The sequence below is a fragment of the Thalassophryne amazonica genome, chromosome 21 (assembly GCF_902500255.1).
Source record: "Thalassophryne amazonica chromosome 21, fThaAma1.1, whole genome shotgun sequence".
Taxonomy (NCBI): domain Eukaryota; kingdom Metazoa; phylum Chordata; class Actinopteri; order Batrachoidiformes; family Batrachoididae; genus Thalassophryne; species Thalassophryne amazonica.
Genome location: NC_047123.1, coordinates 15,375,995 through 15,392,100, shown reverse-complemented (window position 1 = coordinate 15,392,100; position 16,106 = coordinate 15,375,995). Strand labels below are relative to the sequence as shown.

At 41.0% G+C, this 16,106-nt stretch overlaps 1 protein-coding gene across 5 annotated transcripts in view; it reads left to right on the top strand.

Annotated features, from left to right (window-relative positions):
• Positions 1 to 284: 284 nt before the first annotated feature.
• Positions 285 to 16,106, top strand: part of LOC117503122 (disks large-associated protein 2-like) — a 425,071-nt gene continuing 409,249 nt past the window's right edge. For all 5 annotated transcript variants that reach the window (XR_004558488.1, XM_034162291.1, XM_034162297.1 and 2 more), the window contains exons 1-2: positions 285 to 617; positions 7,801 to 7,855. Coding sequence is in view for 4 of the 5 variants with exons in the window: in XM_034162291.1 (XP_034018182.1) it covers positions 600 to 617; positions 7,801 to 7,855 (73 nt within the window). In the remaining variant the exon portion in view is untranslated. The remainder of the gene's footprint in view (positions 618 to 7,800; positions 7,856 to 16,106) is intronic.

Here is a 16,106-nt window from a genome sequence, read left to right as displayed (position 1 = left end):
AAGGAGATTAGTGAGGGAAGCCATCAAGTCAAGAGACCATAAAAATTCTGAAGGAGTTAAATTCTTCTCTGGATTTGATTGGTAAATCTGGGGAGGGTGTATTTTGCATCATAACATCATGGTGGCGCAGAAGTAGAGGATTTCCTTATAAACAAGTCTTGAGAGTTCGCTGAGTTTGCCTGAAGGCACACTGGAGACTCAAGCCTGGTTTTTGGCTTGGCCCCAACTTTTGAATACTTGATTATTCTGGTGTTACCCACAGGGGGGAACTCCTCCCTTTGATCTTTTTTTTTCAACGGCAGCTCGTGAGCTCTTGTAACTTTATTTGATGTCGTGACGTCATGCAGGTGTAGGTGCAGACCTTCCAAACATGGCGTCTGGTCCAGATTGCTCATCTAAGAACAGCTGTGTTTTCACCGCCGTCTTCTAAGTCACACAACAGACGTGTCCTCCGCCGATCAGACACACGCAAGACTTCAACATGGGAAGCTTCAGCTGCTCTGCTGAAGATGTTTGTGACCAACGAGACATTTTTCAGGGGACGTGACGCCTCCTGTATTTTTTTAATCTCCTGTTGTTGGTGAATTAAGTCAGGAAACATGTCAGCGCTGAAAGAGGTAGGAAGGGAACATCGTGTGTGTGTATCAGTTGTGATTTATAGGTTTTGAATTCTGCGGAATGATTCCACAGAAACTGCCAGAAGTTACTGAAGGATTCGATTAGCATCGCTGGGTGTGTGTGTGTGTGTGTGGTGTGTGTGTGTGTGTGTGTGTGTGTGTGTGTGTGTGTGTGTGTGTGTGTGTGTGTGTGTGTGTGTGTGTGTGTGTGTGTGTGTGTGTGTTCCTTACTTCTAGGTCTAAGACTATACGTTTTTGTTTTAGTCGTAGGTTTTGGTTAAATATTTAAACCTGGGGTTTCAAATGGGTGGTTCGAGGGCTGGGTGCGTTCTTTGACTCAAAACATTGAGGTCAAGCTGCAACTTGATGGTCAAGCAGAAGTACAGTCACTTGCCCAGTTCTGGATCATTGCTGTAGTAGTAGTTGGCTTGCCTCTACTGGTGGTTGGCTCTCACTGCGGTATTGTATCACTTCCTGTTCCGGAGCACAGCGGTGTTTTGCTGTATCTGTTAGCTGTTTAATCTGCGTAGTTAGATTCAGATAACGATTTGTTTCACAGTGTAATCTTCACGTGCTTTAACGAAAGCACTCTCTCTGCTGAATCACCTCTAAATTATTTACACATTATTCACTTTGTGTGTTTTTAGGAATCTGCTAGCTTAGCGCAGCTACTAGCTCTTAGCCGGTTTAGCATGGCAGCTTCTCCTGTCTCTCCTGCACTTTTCTGCTCTGGGTGTGAAATGTATAGTTATTCCTCGGCCTCCTTTAGCAGTAATGGTACTTGTAATAAGTGTAGCTTATTCGTAGCTTTGGAGGCCAGGCTGGGCGAATTGGAGACTCGGCTCCGCACCTTAGAAAATCCTACAGCTAGCCAGGCCCCTGTAGTCGGTGTGGACCAAGGTAACTTAGCCGCCGTTAGCTGTCCCCCAGCAGATCCCGAGCAGCCGGGAAAGCAGGCCGGCTGGGTGACTGTGAGGAGGAAGCGTAGTTCTAAACAGAAGCCCCCTGTACACCACCAACCCGTTCACATCTCTATCCGTTTTTCCCCACTCGGCGACACACCCGCCGAGGAACAAACTCTGGTTATTGGCGACTCTGTTTTGAGAAATGTGAAGTTGGCGACACCAGCAACCATAGTCAGTTGTCTTCCGGGGACCAGAGCAGGCGACATTGAAGGAAATTTGAAACTGCTGGCTAAGGCTGTGGAGATGTCCATGGACCACCTGCTCTGGTTCCTTGTCCAGAACAAAAGAGGGATCATCTCCATCATCATCAGAATCCACACTGTCTGTCGACACGATGCGTGCTCCGTCATGCTCCAATTTATAAAAAAAAAAAAAAAGTGTTCCGTGGTCACTGCTGTATCACAGTATTATGTCCTAAGACATATATATATTGATTTATAACAGAAAACTGTCAAAAGGGAGAATAAATATAAGTGTAAAGATGATTGAATATGTCAGAGCAGTAAATTAATCAGTGCGTGTGAATGCGCGCATTGACTTGTGTGATTATTTCCACCAGCTGATCACTGATCCACAACGTGAATTCTTCCTTCCAGAACAGCTCTTTATATCATCATTTTGATTCATGTGCCTGTTGCCACATGTACAGAAGGACTGGATTGTCATTCCTACACTCAGATTGTTATATTTAATACAAAATAATAAGCGCACGCAGGAGCTCCTGCTGCCGCTGATGCTGCATTCAAGTACCGTTGGAAATTACACAACTTTTTTGTTGTTTCAAATTTAGCAGTTGCTTGTGGCAAAATAATTAATTATATCCACAAAGAAGATTAATTCTGGCCTATGTAATGTGCATGAGCCCATTGAAGCTGCCCCCCCACATAAAAAAAAAAATCCAAGCAAGCAGGCTGAGTTTGCCCTGTAATTTCCGACGGTACATGAACGCAGCAGCAGCCTCAGCGCTCACAAACTGGCTTCTGCACTGTGTGAGAATGTTCAGCTGCTCCAACGAAGTCAAATTGAACAATAACGTTACAAATGATTTAAAAACGCCAAGAACGACAGCAAAACGAAACACAGACGAACTGAGGTTTTCGTTGCCCTTCATTCAAATTTTTCAACAGTTTAAAAATCCTGACGAAGCACCCGCTGCAGGAACGAAGCTGCGCGAAGGTTAAACGATGTCAACGACAGTCAACGAAAGTACAGATTTCTTGTTTTGTCAGGGCTTCGTCACCCTTTAAGTGCCATGTGACTGGGCCATAAAGCAGATAACCCGTAAGTTGGAGAGGAAATGGCATCTCACTAATTTAGAAGATCTTCACTTAGCCTGGAAAAAGAGTCTGTTGCTCTATAAAAAAGCCCTCCGTAAAGCTAGGACATCTTACTACTCATCACTAATTGAAGAAAATAAGAACCCCAGGTTTCTTTTCAGCACTGTAGCCAGACTGACAGAGTCAGAGCTCTATTGAGCTGAGTATTCCTTTAACTTTAACTAGTAATGACTTCATGACTTTCTTTGCTAATAAAATTTTAACTATTAGAGAAAAAATTATTCATAACCATCCCAAAGACATATCTTTATGTTCGACTGCTTTCAGTAATGCTGGTATTTGGTTAGACTCTTTCTCTCTGATTGTTCTGAGTTATTTTCATTAGTTACTTCCTCCAAACCATCAACATGTCTATTAGACCCCATTCCTACCAGGCTGCTCAAGGAAGCCCTACCATTAATTAATGCTTCGATCTTAAGTATGATCAGTATATCTTTTAGTTGGCTATGTACCACAGGCTTTTAAGGTGGCAGTAAATAAACCATTACTTAAAAAGCCATCACTTGACCCAGCTATCTTAGCTAATTATAGGCCAATCTCCAACCTTCCTTTTCTCTCAAAAATTCTTGAAAGGGTAGTTGTAAAACAGCTAACTGATCATCTGCAGAGGAATGGTCTATTTGAAGAGTTTCAGTCAGGTTTTAGAATTCATCATAGTACAGAAACAGCATTAGTGAAGGCCCAGTCACATCTTCTTATGGCCTCAGAGAGTGGACTCATCTCTGTGCTTGTCCTGTTAGACCTCAGTGTTGCTTTTGATACTGTTGACCATAAAATGTTATTACAGAGATTAGAGCATGCCATAGGTATTAAAGGCACTGCGCTATGGTGGTTTGAATCATATTTATCTAATAGATTACAATTTGTTCATGTAAATGGGGAGTCTTCTTCACAGACTAAGGTTAATTATGGAGTTCCACAAGGTTCTGTGCTAGGACCAATTTTATTCACTTTATACATGCTTCCCTTAGGCAGTATTATTAGAAAGCATTGCTTAAATTTTCATTGTTACGCAGATGATACCCAGCTTTATCGATCCATGAAGCCAGAGGGGACACACCAATTAGTGAAACTGCAGGAATGTCTTACAGACATAAAGACATGGATGACCTCTAATTTCCTGCTTTTAAATTCACTCAGACTGCAGGCTTACTTGTAGTTCCTAGGGTTTTTAAGAGTAGAATGGGAGGCAGAGCCTTCAGCTTTCAGGCTCCTCTCCTGTGGAACCAGCTCCCAATTCGGATCAGGGAGACAGACACCCTCTCTACTTTTAAGATTAGGCTTAAAACTTTCCTTTTTGCTAAAGCTTATAGTTAGGGATGGATCAAGTGACCCTGAACCATCCCTTAGTTATGCTGCTATAGACTTAGACTGCTGGGGGTTCCCATGATGCACTGAGTGTTTCTTTCTCTTGTTGCTCTGTATGCACCACTCTGCATTTAATCATTAGTGATTGATCTCTGCTCTCTTCCACAGCATGTCTTTTTCCTGATTCTCTCCCCTCAGCCCCAACCAGTCCCAGCAGAAGACTGCCCCTCCCTGAGCCTGGTTCTGCTGGAGGTTTCTTCCTGTTAAAAGGGAGTTTTTCCTTCCCACTGTCGCCAAGTGCTTGCTCACAGGGGGTCGTTTTGACCGTTGGGGTTTTTCTGTAATTATTGTATGGCTTTTGCCTTACAATATAAAGCGCCTTGGGGCAACTGTTTGTTGTGATTTGGTGCTATATAAATAAAATTGATTTGATTAGTATTTACGCCGCCGTTTCTCATAACGGAGTGGCTATACGCCCAACTGTTGGTTCAATCAAGTAAATGCGCGAGCATATACACCCAACCACAACCGACCAATGAGCTGACAACTGCTTCACATTGGTGTTGTATGGAGTTGACCAACTTCTGATACCTGTGATCAGGTACACCAGCCCAGGACGATTGGACTACATTCGACAATTCCTCTGCATTTCTTGGTTTTTCCTCAGAAATGGTATTTTTGATGTCTCCCCAAAAGTTTTATATTGGACTAATGCCCTGGGATTGGGCTGGCCACTTCATAATGTTAATCTTGTTGGTCTGGAACCAAGATGATGCGCAGTTGCTGGTGTGTTTTGGGTCATTGCCTTGTTGAAAAACTCATTTCAAGGGCATTTCCTCTTTGGCATAAAGCAACATGAGATCAAGTATTTTGAAGTAGGTGTCTTCCTCATCATCACCAGATGGTCTACCAATAAAGAAGAGAAAGATAGGTCTGTCTTGCTTGATGATCTCTCATGATGGGGGACCTCATTCAATCATTCACTGTATCCCATCAACAAGGCCTACTACCTACGTACATTAGCAAAAATATTGCTTGAGAACTTGATAAATGAGCACCTTCAAACCAGGGAAAAACATAATACACTGAAAATCGCTCAAAAATTCTCAAATTCCAGGAACTTCCTGGGGTTTTATTCCCTGGGCCCCACAATGGTGCTGGCCATGGAACCTGGGAGGCCTTCCCAGCATTTCCAAATGGGAAGCCTTCCCAGCATGTCCAAGTGGAAGGAAACCCCGTGGAAGATCCAGGACATGCTGGAGGGATTATATCTCCCATCAGACTTGGGAACACCACAGAATCCCACATGAAGTGTGAGAGGAAGAAGGGAAATGCGGGATCTTTTGGTGGCAGCCGACTTCACAACTTATCCCACATTCTTCATAACATTGTTCATCAAATTGTGTGTGTGTGTGTGTGTGTATGTATGTATATGTATATATATATATATATATATATATATATGTATATATACACACACATTGTAAATGCATATCATATTTTATTTTTTAAAGGGCACACAACCCTATGAGTTTCTCATACCATAGGAAAAGGTATCATTATCCACCCGTATTATGTGATGTTGCCTCTGTTTCAAATGTGCAGGACTGAGGTTGGGGCTTTGGGAGGGCCATTCCAAAAACTTAATTTTAGCCTGCTTTTGCCAGCCCACAGCCAGGTTTGATGTGTGTTTGGGATCATTGTCCTGTTGGGACAGTCAATTGTGGCCAAATTTCAACTGCGTACAATAACTGATGCTGTGAGGGGATGATGAAGAGTTTGGAGGTCGTCCTTCTCCTTCATTGTTTCATCCGCCTTGTGCAATGCACTTGTATCATTGACAGGAAAACGGCCCCAGAGCATGATGCTACCACCACCATGCTTGACAACTGGTGCAGTGTTCTTAGGTTTGTCTCATCTTTCTCCAGAAGGTATTTGGCTTGTCTATGTGGCCAGCTGCGAATGTCAGTCTAGCTTGAAAGCGTTTTTCTTGATCAGCACCCTTTCAGTCCGTGGCAGTGTTAAACGTGCTTCAATGTGGACAGAAAGAAGCTGGTGTTCCAGCAGTTTCCAGTTCACGGCAGGCCTGAGCCTTGATGGTTCCTGGGTTGTTCTTGAACATTGTAACCAATTTCCTCTAATCATAATCAATTTCCTCTCATCTGAGGGTGTCAGTTTGGGTCTTCTTCCAGACCCTGGAAAAGTGGTGACACATCTGAAACATTGATTTGCACGGAATGCGCTCCAATTTGGAAGACTTTCTCTGTGGGGTTGAGTTGCCTGGGAAATTCTTTTTAGGAACTTGGCCCCATACAGTTCCCCCCCATCTACAACAGTTTGAACTGATGATCTTTGTTGTCTAGAAATGCTCCAAGAGACCTTCCCAACTTGTGTAAATTTACAGTTCTTTTTAGATCTTCACTGAGTTCCTTGGACTTTCCCATTGTTCTGAGTATTGGTCAGTCCAACGAGTGTTGTCAACCACATCTTTTATTATGTTGAAACTTCCAGTTGTAGTCAATCATGATCACTATTGAGTTAATTGGCCTTGGCTTTGCCACATTAAAAGAGAACCATCAACACCATTCATTAAGCGATTTAAATGAATGCCTGTATTTGAGCTTGTATGTATGATTTTGACACTGTATTAGAGGATAGCAAAAATAAATTCAAACTTCTTCAACCAGTTCTTGTTTTTAAAGTCATTAATGATGTAGGCTATGTTGTGCTATCATTCCACCCTGGGAAAAACAAACAAACAAACAAACAAAAAACAGACAAAAATAACATGTTAAATAGTAACACTTTAGCACTTTTAATGTTATTCTGCACAAGTGTTAATGACATGCTTAACAACGAATAGCATAAATAAGTAACACAAAGTTGTGTACAAAGTAAGTTCAAACATTAACATGTTCAAACAAAAACTGAAATGCCAAAAAGTTGTAAACTAAGGGTAATTTTGTATAGTCTTAGTGTTCATTAATTTCAGTCTTGGAATGCACCAAAATGCACAAAATTGCATCAAAATTTAAAAATTTCACCAGCTGTGGTTTGTGTCCTGCCCGGGCCAGTATAATTTTGGTGGGGCCAATAACTCCTCAATGCTATTGGCCCCGTGGGCCTTATTGTTGTTGTAAATATGTTATATACTGTCCATACAAGTGTATTATTCCGTTTTTCTTTATGGTCTAGTGTTCCACAATGCAAACAAAAATTGCAGTATATTGTAAAATCAAATTGCAGGAGTAGTAGAATTACGATGCGTATGAAATCGGCACACAAGTATTGTGATGTGTATCGACTCAGGAGTTAAGTGTAACATTGAGATGCTATGACATATCTGTAAAAACAACATAACTGCCTTCTCTTTGAAGTGTTACTGTGACGCAAAAAGTTAAGTTCCCTATAGTGACAGATGTGTGTGATGATGGTGTTTATCCTTGGTTTCTTTTGTGTCTAATTCCCGCAGCTTGTCATTTTGCTGTTTCCCTCCTTTTAATCAATGCATGAGCCTGTAGTGACTCAGCTTTATTTCACTCCATCTATCACACTTCTTTTCATTTGTCACAGGTGTTACCTTGGCTGCTACAGACACACTGCTGTCTTTTCTTTAAGGAGGACTCAGGTAAGGTGTGTGTGTGGGTGGGGTGGGGGGGGAGCACTTGGTGGTGACACTTGGCACTCATGACTTCCAACGAGAAGTGCCCCCGTTGAATGCTAACCGTACCCTCTATGTATATCTGGAGTTGCTTCATGATGGAAATCTCTCTGTCTCAGCATTGTCTTTCAGCTGCCCCATTTGTTTGGGATTTCGCATAAATTCTACCCCACATAATTTTCCTGATGCAACTCGTTACACACAGAATGGGGCAATAAGGGAAAACTTTGTGGAACAAGCTGAAAATGATCATGTGGTTCCAGAAAAATGTGTAGTCGGATGCTAAAATTCCCCCTATAGCTTTGTCAAAATCCCAGATGGCATCCAAAATGGCTGCTGTTGCACATTTTTAAGTATATCTTTGCTACTCGAAAGGCTGATTTTAAATGATTAAATATGTTTTAAGTGCATGATGTGTATCTGGAGGATTAGATGTGATCTCTGTTGTTGATAGTACTCAGATTTTACCGTTTTTGATCCCCGTAGTTGTTAGATGCATATAAAAGCACAAGATGAGAACTTTCAGGTAAGTCAGAGTTTGTCTTTGCCAGTAAAATGCTCTCTTTTACACAACTATTCAGTTTCATGTGTTTTCTGTTTGGACTCTGAGATGGTTTTGTTAGATTTTGCCACATTTATTTGTTTTGGAATTTTTGGGGGGATTGACAATTATGTTGTCATTCATTCATTTTGTACCTCTTATCTGGCATGCAATGGCTGCAGATCATGCAGCTCATCCAACACCTCTTTAGTTCTCCAAAGAGGTCATCTAAGATCTATGTGTGCAGGTTTTTGCGTTGGGAAATTACACACGCTGTCATTTTGGATGCCAATGGTGTTAGCATTTATAGCAGCTTCATGACATTGGAAAGAAATGGGTCATAATTTTGAATGGTCACATCAAAGCAAAACCATTCTGAGAAGTAGTGCTCCTAAATACACAACCAAACCAAGGTTAGCCTGTTAGCTGAGCTAGCTGGCAGTTGAGGCTTCATTTGTCATGTCTAGGTCATATGGTTTCACCCATGTGCCGCCTCTTCACCTGTGTATGCTGTGTGCGCACGCACACAGGATGGCAGACAGGCAGTGCTCAACTCCAAACCCAACTCCGGTGGGTTCGGAGTTCCTACTGGACACTTGCCTCGAGTGTCCTTGGTCCCACTGTGAAGAGGGTTTGTGGGGGGAGATCTCTGTGTGAGGACGGACGTTTCAATGAAAACGAACCTCAGCTAAAAACTCCACAAAGCAAAAATGAAAAAGTCGAAAAATGATCAGTTGTACTGGCCGGATGTCTCCCAGGATAAAAAGGTCCCCAAATCACGCCTAGGCACCAGGGTGTGTGAGAAAAGCAATGGTGCAACTTCTCCCAGTGCTATGGGGAATGGTCTCTCCTGTGGAAGCACAGTTCAGATCCTGGACTCCAGGAGCAACAGCCTCAAAAGGCCAAAAGAAATTTACGAAACTACGCCACTGTAAATTGGACCATTGAGGAGAAGAAAATGATCTACTGCTTCGCTTACTCAAGGCATGAGAAGTGGGGCAGGAGGAAAAAGGCAGTATTTGAGGAGCGGATAAAAAAAGCAGATTTACCAATGGAAAAGAAAGAAGCCACCTCAACTGCAGTGCCCTTTACGTGTATATATAGGATTGCACGAGCATCTTTCAAGAGTCTTCTTCATGGGGTTTGGGTAATTCCATTGTTTCTTGCGGCTTACCGACATCATGATGTGGAGCCACGTTTGAGATGCCACAACTCCCAGACTGTCTTTCACACAGAAATTCCATTGTCCCTGCTGTAACATAAATATGTATTGATTTGTGCACAAATGAATGATGGTGGTGATGTTTTGTTTGTATGTGGAAAAAGCAGAGACGTGCCACGTATAGGCTGAAATGTGGCCGGCAGAAGAGCTGGTTCAAACGGTGTGTTCTGCTGGTCTGGTCAAAGCAGCTCGACGGCCTGGTGGTTGCAATGGCACATAACGTGACCACCAGTTTTTATGCCATGCATATGGAAAAATAAATCTGAAGTAACAAGAAGAGTGATAACGTGCTGCTGGAGTCAGAGTGGCCTGGTGGCTGTAGTGGTGCACAACACGGTGTTCAGTTTTAACACAGAGATATGAAGAAGAGTTTCCCTACTTGAAGATAAATAGAGATGCAAATATTATATTTCCAGACTTTTTCCAAAAGGTGAGGAGGACCGTGCGTCTCCAAACGCAGCCAGGCTAGAGCTGCTTGGGAAAGTCAGCTGAGGGGCATTAGTAACAGTAAATAAATAAATAGCAATTTATGAGGGGTGATTTTATCTTTTCTCCAGATTTCGTGGTGTGTCAAGTTGATGGGATTCTGTGACTCTTTATGGGATGCAGGTTGTTTCCCCAGCCAAAACCAGTACCCATTTAGAGGTGTGTGACTGTTTTGTCCAAGGACACAGACGGGTAGTGTAAGTGAGATACGAACTCCGGTTTACATATTGGCAGTCCAACTCCTTATCCAATCAGCTACCTGTTCTACATTTAAAAGTATAAAATAAATTCTGTACAGAGTACAGCGCCCTTCCTTCCTGATTTCATTGCCCATCGCAATGTTTTACGTCGACATCGTGATTTTTCCAATTAAGTATGGCAATAAGAATATGCAGTATGAGATGTAGGTTGATGGTATCTGTGTGACAGTACACTGAAAATGTACTTTTAAGCCCTGTACAGTAAATGGGCTGACGGTAGAGTTTTGACCGAAACACAGATGTTATCTGAGTTAATCTTCTGTGGGGTCCAACTGTGTCTTTACAAGCTTTGTCAGCACAAAGGATCCTGATGACGTGTATACGAGTGCTCATTTGATGTGCATAACCTCAATTTTTTTTCTTTATCAGCCATCCACAGAACTTGCACTTGATGTTACATTACTCATCACTTTCTCAAGGTTGAGGCAGAAAGTTAATGTGTGCGTGAGGCTTGGATCATTTAAAGCAAGTGCAAAGACTAATGATGCAGTTTATGACTTTTTTTCAAGAGCTTAAACTTTACACTTGTGCTTCATAAGCAAATACAATGCCCTGTCAGTATCTATTAATTCTATTACAATATATATATTATATAGTATATTCAGTTGAACACACCACAAAGACAAGATATTTAATGTTCAAACTGATAAACTCTGTTTTTGTGCAAATATTTGCTCATTTTGAAATGGATACCTTACCGTGTGGGCTCAGGAACATTTCAGAAAACCATTGTCAGTTAACACAGTTTGTCACTAGATCTACAAGTGCAAGTTAAAACTCTACCATGCAAAGTGAAAGCCATACGTCAACAACATCCAGAAACACAGTTGCCTTCTCTGGGCCCGAGCTCATTTGACATGGACAGATGCAAAGTGGAAAAGTGTTGTGGCCTGATGAGTCCATATTTCAAATTGTCTTTGGAAATCATGGACATCGTGTCCTCCGGACAAAAGAGGAAAGTCTTTGGAAATCATGGACATCGTGAATGTTGAGAAACATTGTTCTTAAACTGTTGGTCTGTTTTTCACGCAGTTGTTCACAAAGTGATCCTCGCCCGATCTTTACTTGTGAACTGTTGAGCCTTTTGGGAATGCTCCTTTTATACCCAATCATGACACTCACCTGTTTCCAATTAACCTGTTCACCTGTGGAATGTTCCAAACAGGTGTTCTTTGAGCATTCATCAGCTTTCCCAGTCTTTTGTTGCCTCTATTCCAGCTTTTTTGAAATGTGTTGCAGGCATCCATTTCAGAATAAGCAAAGTTTTGCACAAAAACAAAAAAAAGTCTATCAGTTTGAACATTAAATATCTTGTCTTTGTGGTTTATTCAATTGAATATAGGTTGAAGAGGATTTGCAAATCACTGTATTCTGTTTTATTTAAATTTCACACAACATCCCATCTTCATTGGAATTGGGGTTGTAGGACCACCATACGAATGTGTAAGTCTTTTTGAAGTTTGATAAAATACTCCAGGTCAGGTTTACGCCACTAGGTGGGACTGTTTACTTTAGAAAATGTCCTGCTTCAGGCCTGTTTTATTTACAGTTGCCTCATTTATATTCTTGACTACTGGATAAACAAAAACAGCTGGACAGATTTCCTTCTAACCTGGTTGAAATATTACTTGGACAGATATGTAGATATTGGGGATAGTTTGGTCAGAGGTTAAAGGTCAAGATCAAGAAAAACATGGCCAAAAACAAAACTTTTTGTATGTCTGTCTGTGTGCCAATTTTTGGAGGGGAGGTAAAGAAGTCCAAAACCTAATGGTCCATCACGCGTAGATATTAAGTATTTTCAGGGAGTTGGCCTACAGGACAACTACAATGAGAGATCCACTTGTCCTGTTGCTATCCTGACTTGTCCCATGTTGGCGGGTTTGGCGGTGGTGGCTTAAGCAACTTTGTTGTTCCTTGCATAAATTTTGTTATTATGAAATCTTTGTGGAAAACTCCAGAGGTTCTGTATGTATATATCAGGGATGTGATTCAGTAACTGAGAAATCTGAGGAAAAGTGAAAGTAAACCCTTGTGAAATGCCTTTTCCAGCATTTTAGAGCAATATAACAGTCTTGAGTATTTATTGGCAAACTTACACATTGTGACAATCCAGTAAATAATATGTGGCTGTCTCCAACAGTAGGCCTGTTATTTGCACAGATATGTGATCACATACTTATTTCATGCAATAAAATGCAAATTGATCATACATAAAATCATACAATGTGATTTTCTGTTTTTTTTTTTTTTTTTTTTTTTTTTTTTTTTTTTTAATTCAGTCTCACAGTTGAAGTGTACCTATGATTAAAAAAATTAGACCTCTCTATTCTTTGTAGGGGAGAAAACTTTCAAAATCAACAGTGTATGAAATACTTATTTTCCCCACTGTAAAAGGATTATAGCAAGTCACGTTTGTACAGTAACGTTTAGTATTTTAACTGAATAATAGTGATACAGCAGACGTCCATCTTAGAATTACAGGCTATGGAATAATATCAGCACACATTAGTTATTCTGAGATATTGTACCAATAGTAAAGATGTCCATTAACAATAACTTGATGAATTATGAAAATAAGTAACTTTTGTTTGTGGTCCTGAATGAGAACAAGGTATCCAGTGTTTTACATAAAATACTTAAAATACTTAATTGTGGGATTAAATTGCAACACGATCACTATCAGTGAAGTTAAAAAAATTGTTAAAACCATGAAATGTATGAAAAAGAGAAGGGGCATAAAACTGATCTGTTTATAACTTAAAAAAGAGAGAGAGATGAGGAGGTCTACATTGTATGATGAGAAGGTGACAATTTTATTTCCAAACTCTTTCTGGATAAATGCATCCTTCTTACCTTACTGATCAGAGTTTATTCAAGTCAACGGTTCTGATCAGCACGTGCCCAGAAACGGTCAGAGTAACTCATTTTCCAAAGCGGTGGACTTTCCTGGCCTGTTCACGCCTCCTCCGCAAGAGCAGAAGACGTGGAGACCAGCCAGTGGACTTTCTGGCCACCTTGGCTACTGGGCTCATGGCTGCACAGAAAAGAGATGACAGATTAATGTTAACAGAGATTTGTGTGTGTGGTTGATCTTAAGTGCTGAGCCTCGTTGTATGGATCACAAGGCAGTAAAGACCCCGTTACACAAGACTGCATCCTTTGAGAGTCTGTTGTGTATCCTAAAAATTTGTTAGTATGCAGAAGGGATGTGAAAACACCTTTCTGTGTAATTGCTTCAGCGTCCAATGTGCGTCGTTTCCAGTGGAGTTGGGGTGCTACGGATAGTAGAGATTTGCACTGAGCAGAAGAATTTTCAGACATATGCTGGATTTGAGAGTAGTGTGAGAGAGGGAAAGGGAGAGACGGGTGGGCGGGCACGCACGCAGGCCTGCCTTTCTTCCTTCCTTCCTAGGTGTTCTTGGGTACTGTATCTTTATTTTTCAGCAGTGTGTTTCCTATAGACAGTTCAGAACTAACACAGAAGTCTAAATGACAATACAGGCATAAACATTAAGTATTTTCAGGGTCTTGTTCTATAGGACAAGTAGAATGAGACCCACTTCTCCTATTATTAGCCTGACTTCTCCCGTGTCAAAGGGTTTGGCAACGAGGTGCAGCTGAGTTGAACAAGTGCCAACTGTGTGAAAAGACCAATTTGAGTAGTATTTCTCCTCCTATATGTATCTTTTAAAATTTTTAAGATAAAATGACCTGCGTATGTAGTAGAGCTGCCAGGAACGACTATTCTGATAGTCGACTAGTCAACGATTATTTTTGCGATTAGTCGACTTGTCGGATCATACGTAAATTGCAGCTTATCGCACTTTATCGATATTGATACCATTATCTATTCCACTTATCAATCCAATTCCTTATCGGTTCCCTTATCGATACCTCCTGTGAATTTTCTGTGTGCTACAATGTTTTCTAATTTCTAGGTTTTCTATGTCAGCAACATTTCATTGAGTCTTAAAGTAAATAAATATGAAATTGGTCAATGGATCCTTGATTTCTGGACATAAATAAACTCTACATGGTGGATTCTTGATCTCTGGACATAGAAAGAAAAATCTGTAGTATTTGTCAAAAGCATTTCCTTTCAGACATTTAATGGCATGGATGTCACTCCATACGTCTGCATACTGCTGCATGTCAGCTAGGATGTCTCATTTTGGGAGGAAAAAAAAATTTTTTGATTGCAGTTTATTGTTTGTATTGCAACATTTGGAAAGAGGTGTCATTTGATTTTAAATGGCAATTCACTTTGAAGTTAATTCTGAGCGGACTCTATCTTTCTAACGTGACTCGGCGGCGCAGCGTTTGGAGCAACAGAACAGAGGACGATTCTCTTTTTTTTTTTTTTTTTCTCACAACAAGACAGGAGTCCCAGTTAGTCACTTTAATCTGCACAAAAGTGACACAGTTGACATTTTAATGGCTTTGAGAGGAGTTAAGAAGTGGAGTTGCCGCTTCTGAAGAGTGAAGCGAAGATCCAACGAAGCAGCAGATGAAAGCACTGCTTCATTGGTTCAAGGTTGAATGCAAGTGACTCAACTACTAAATTAGTTGTCGACTGTTTCAATAGTCGACGTAGTCGTGACAGCCCTAGTATGTAGTGGATGAAGTTCATGAGTTTTAGGTAAAAGTACTAGAATCTGGTTGTGTGCAAAAATGGTTACAAAAGTGCACCTTTAAGGGGGGGGGGGGGGGGGTCCTGCACCAAACCCCCATTGTGCCATTGCTTAGGGAGAGCCCTGCCAATATTGATTGTTTGATTGTTTGATTTGATTTGATTGATTGTTTAAAAACAAAAGTGTTTTTTTTTTTTTTTTATCTGATTACTCAAGTAATCAATTTCAAAAATATTCAATAGCTGCAGTCCTACATTGGTGTGTTTTGGGCATAGCATTGAATAAAACATTCAGTGTCATCACGTGTAAGAGCCGCAGTGTGCTAGGAACACTGCTGTTTAGAAAGCGTACATGAATGGGAGGTTTGAGGTGGATTAATGCATCTGTGCCAACACATAAGAATGTGGCAGCAGACAGCAGTCATGAAAGTGCCCTGACGTGAAGTTTTCAAGTCAGTTTAATTGTGCATAGAATCAAAGTGTACATGTGTTGTGGACCTGCTTGTGTAAGCGGCATCTGAACTTTGTGCTATTTAAATACATTGCACTAGACTTTGGACCAGGTTTTTGTTTGCCTATGGCTCAGTCACATTCTGCGCCTGCACTGTGCCTGACCACACCTCAATTTAAGACCAACATGCTCATGGGCACACAGATATGTCGACACAGTTTAAAGGATGTTGGTGTTCGCTATGAAAACCACAACTGTGTTGAGTGGAAATGAACTCGAGCCTGACCGATGTACCAGCTGGATATCTTATGAGTCTTTCACAAACATATCTGCATCGCTGTTATTTTTGCAGATATGGAACCTTTTATTTTACTGAATAAACAATGCAGGAAAAACACTTTGGGTGTTGGAAATTGTCATCATATAACTTGTCCAGTAGATGTCATGGTTTATATTGCTGTCAAGCATGGCTGGAACCCCATCACCTCATAGTGAGATTAGCTACAAAAGACAAAGCAACTAGCTGCCATTCATTTTCAGTCAGTGGCATTTTAGTGACAAAAGAAAAGTGGTCACTATGCTGCCAGCTATGTGGGGCTAAAAAGGACAAGAAGTCTGTTTATAC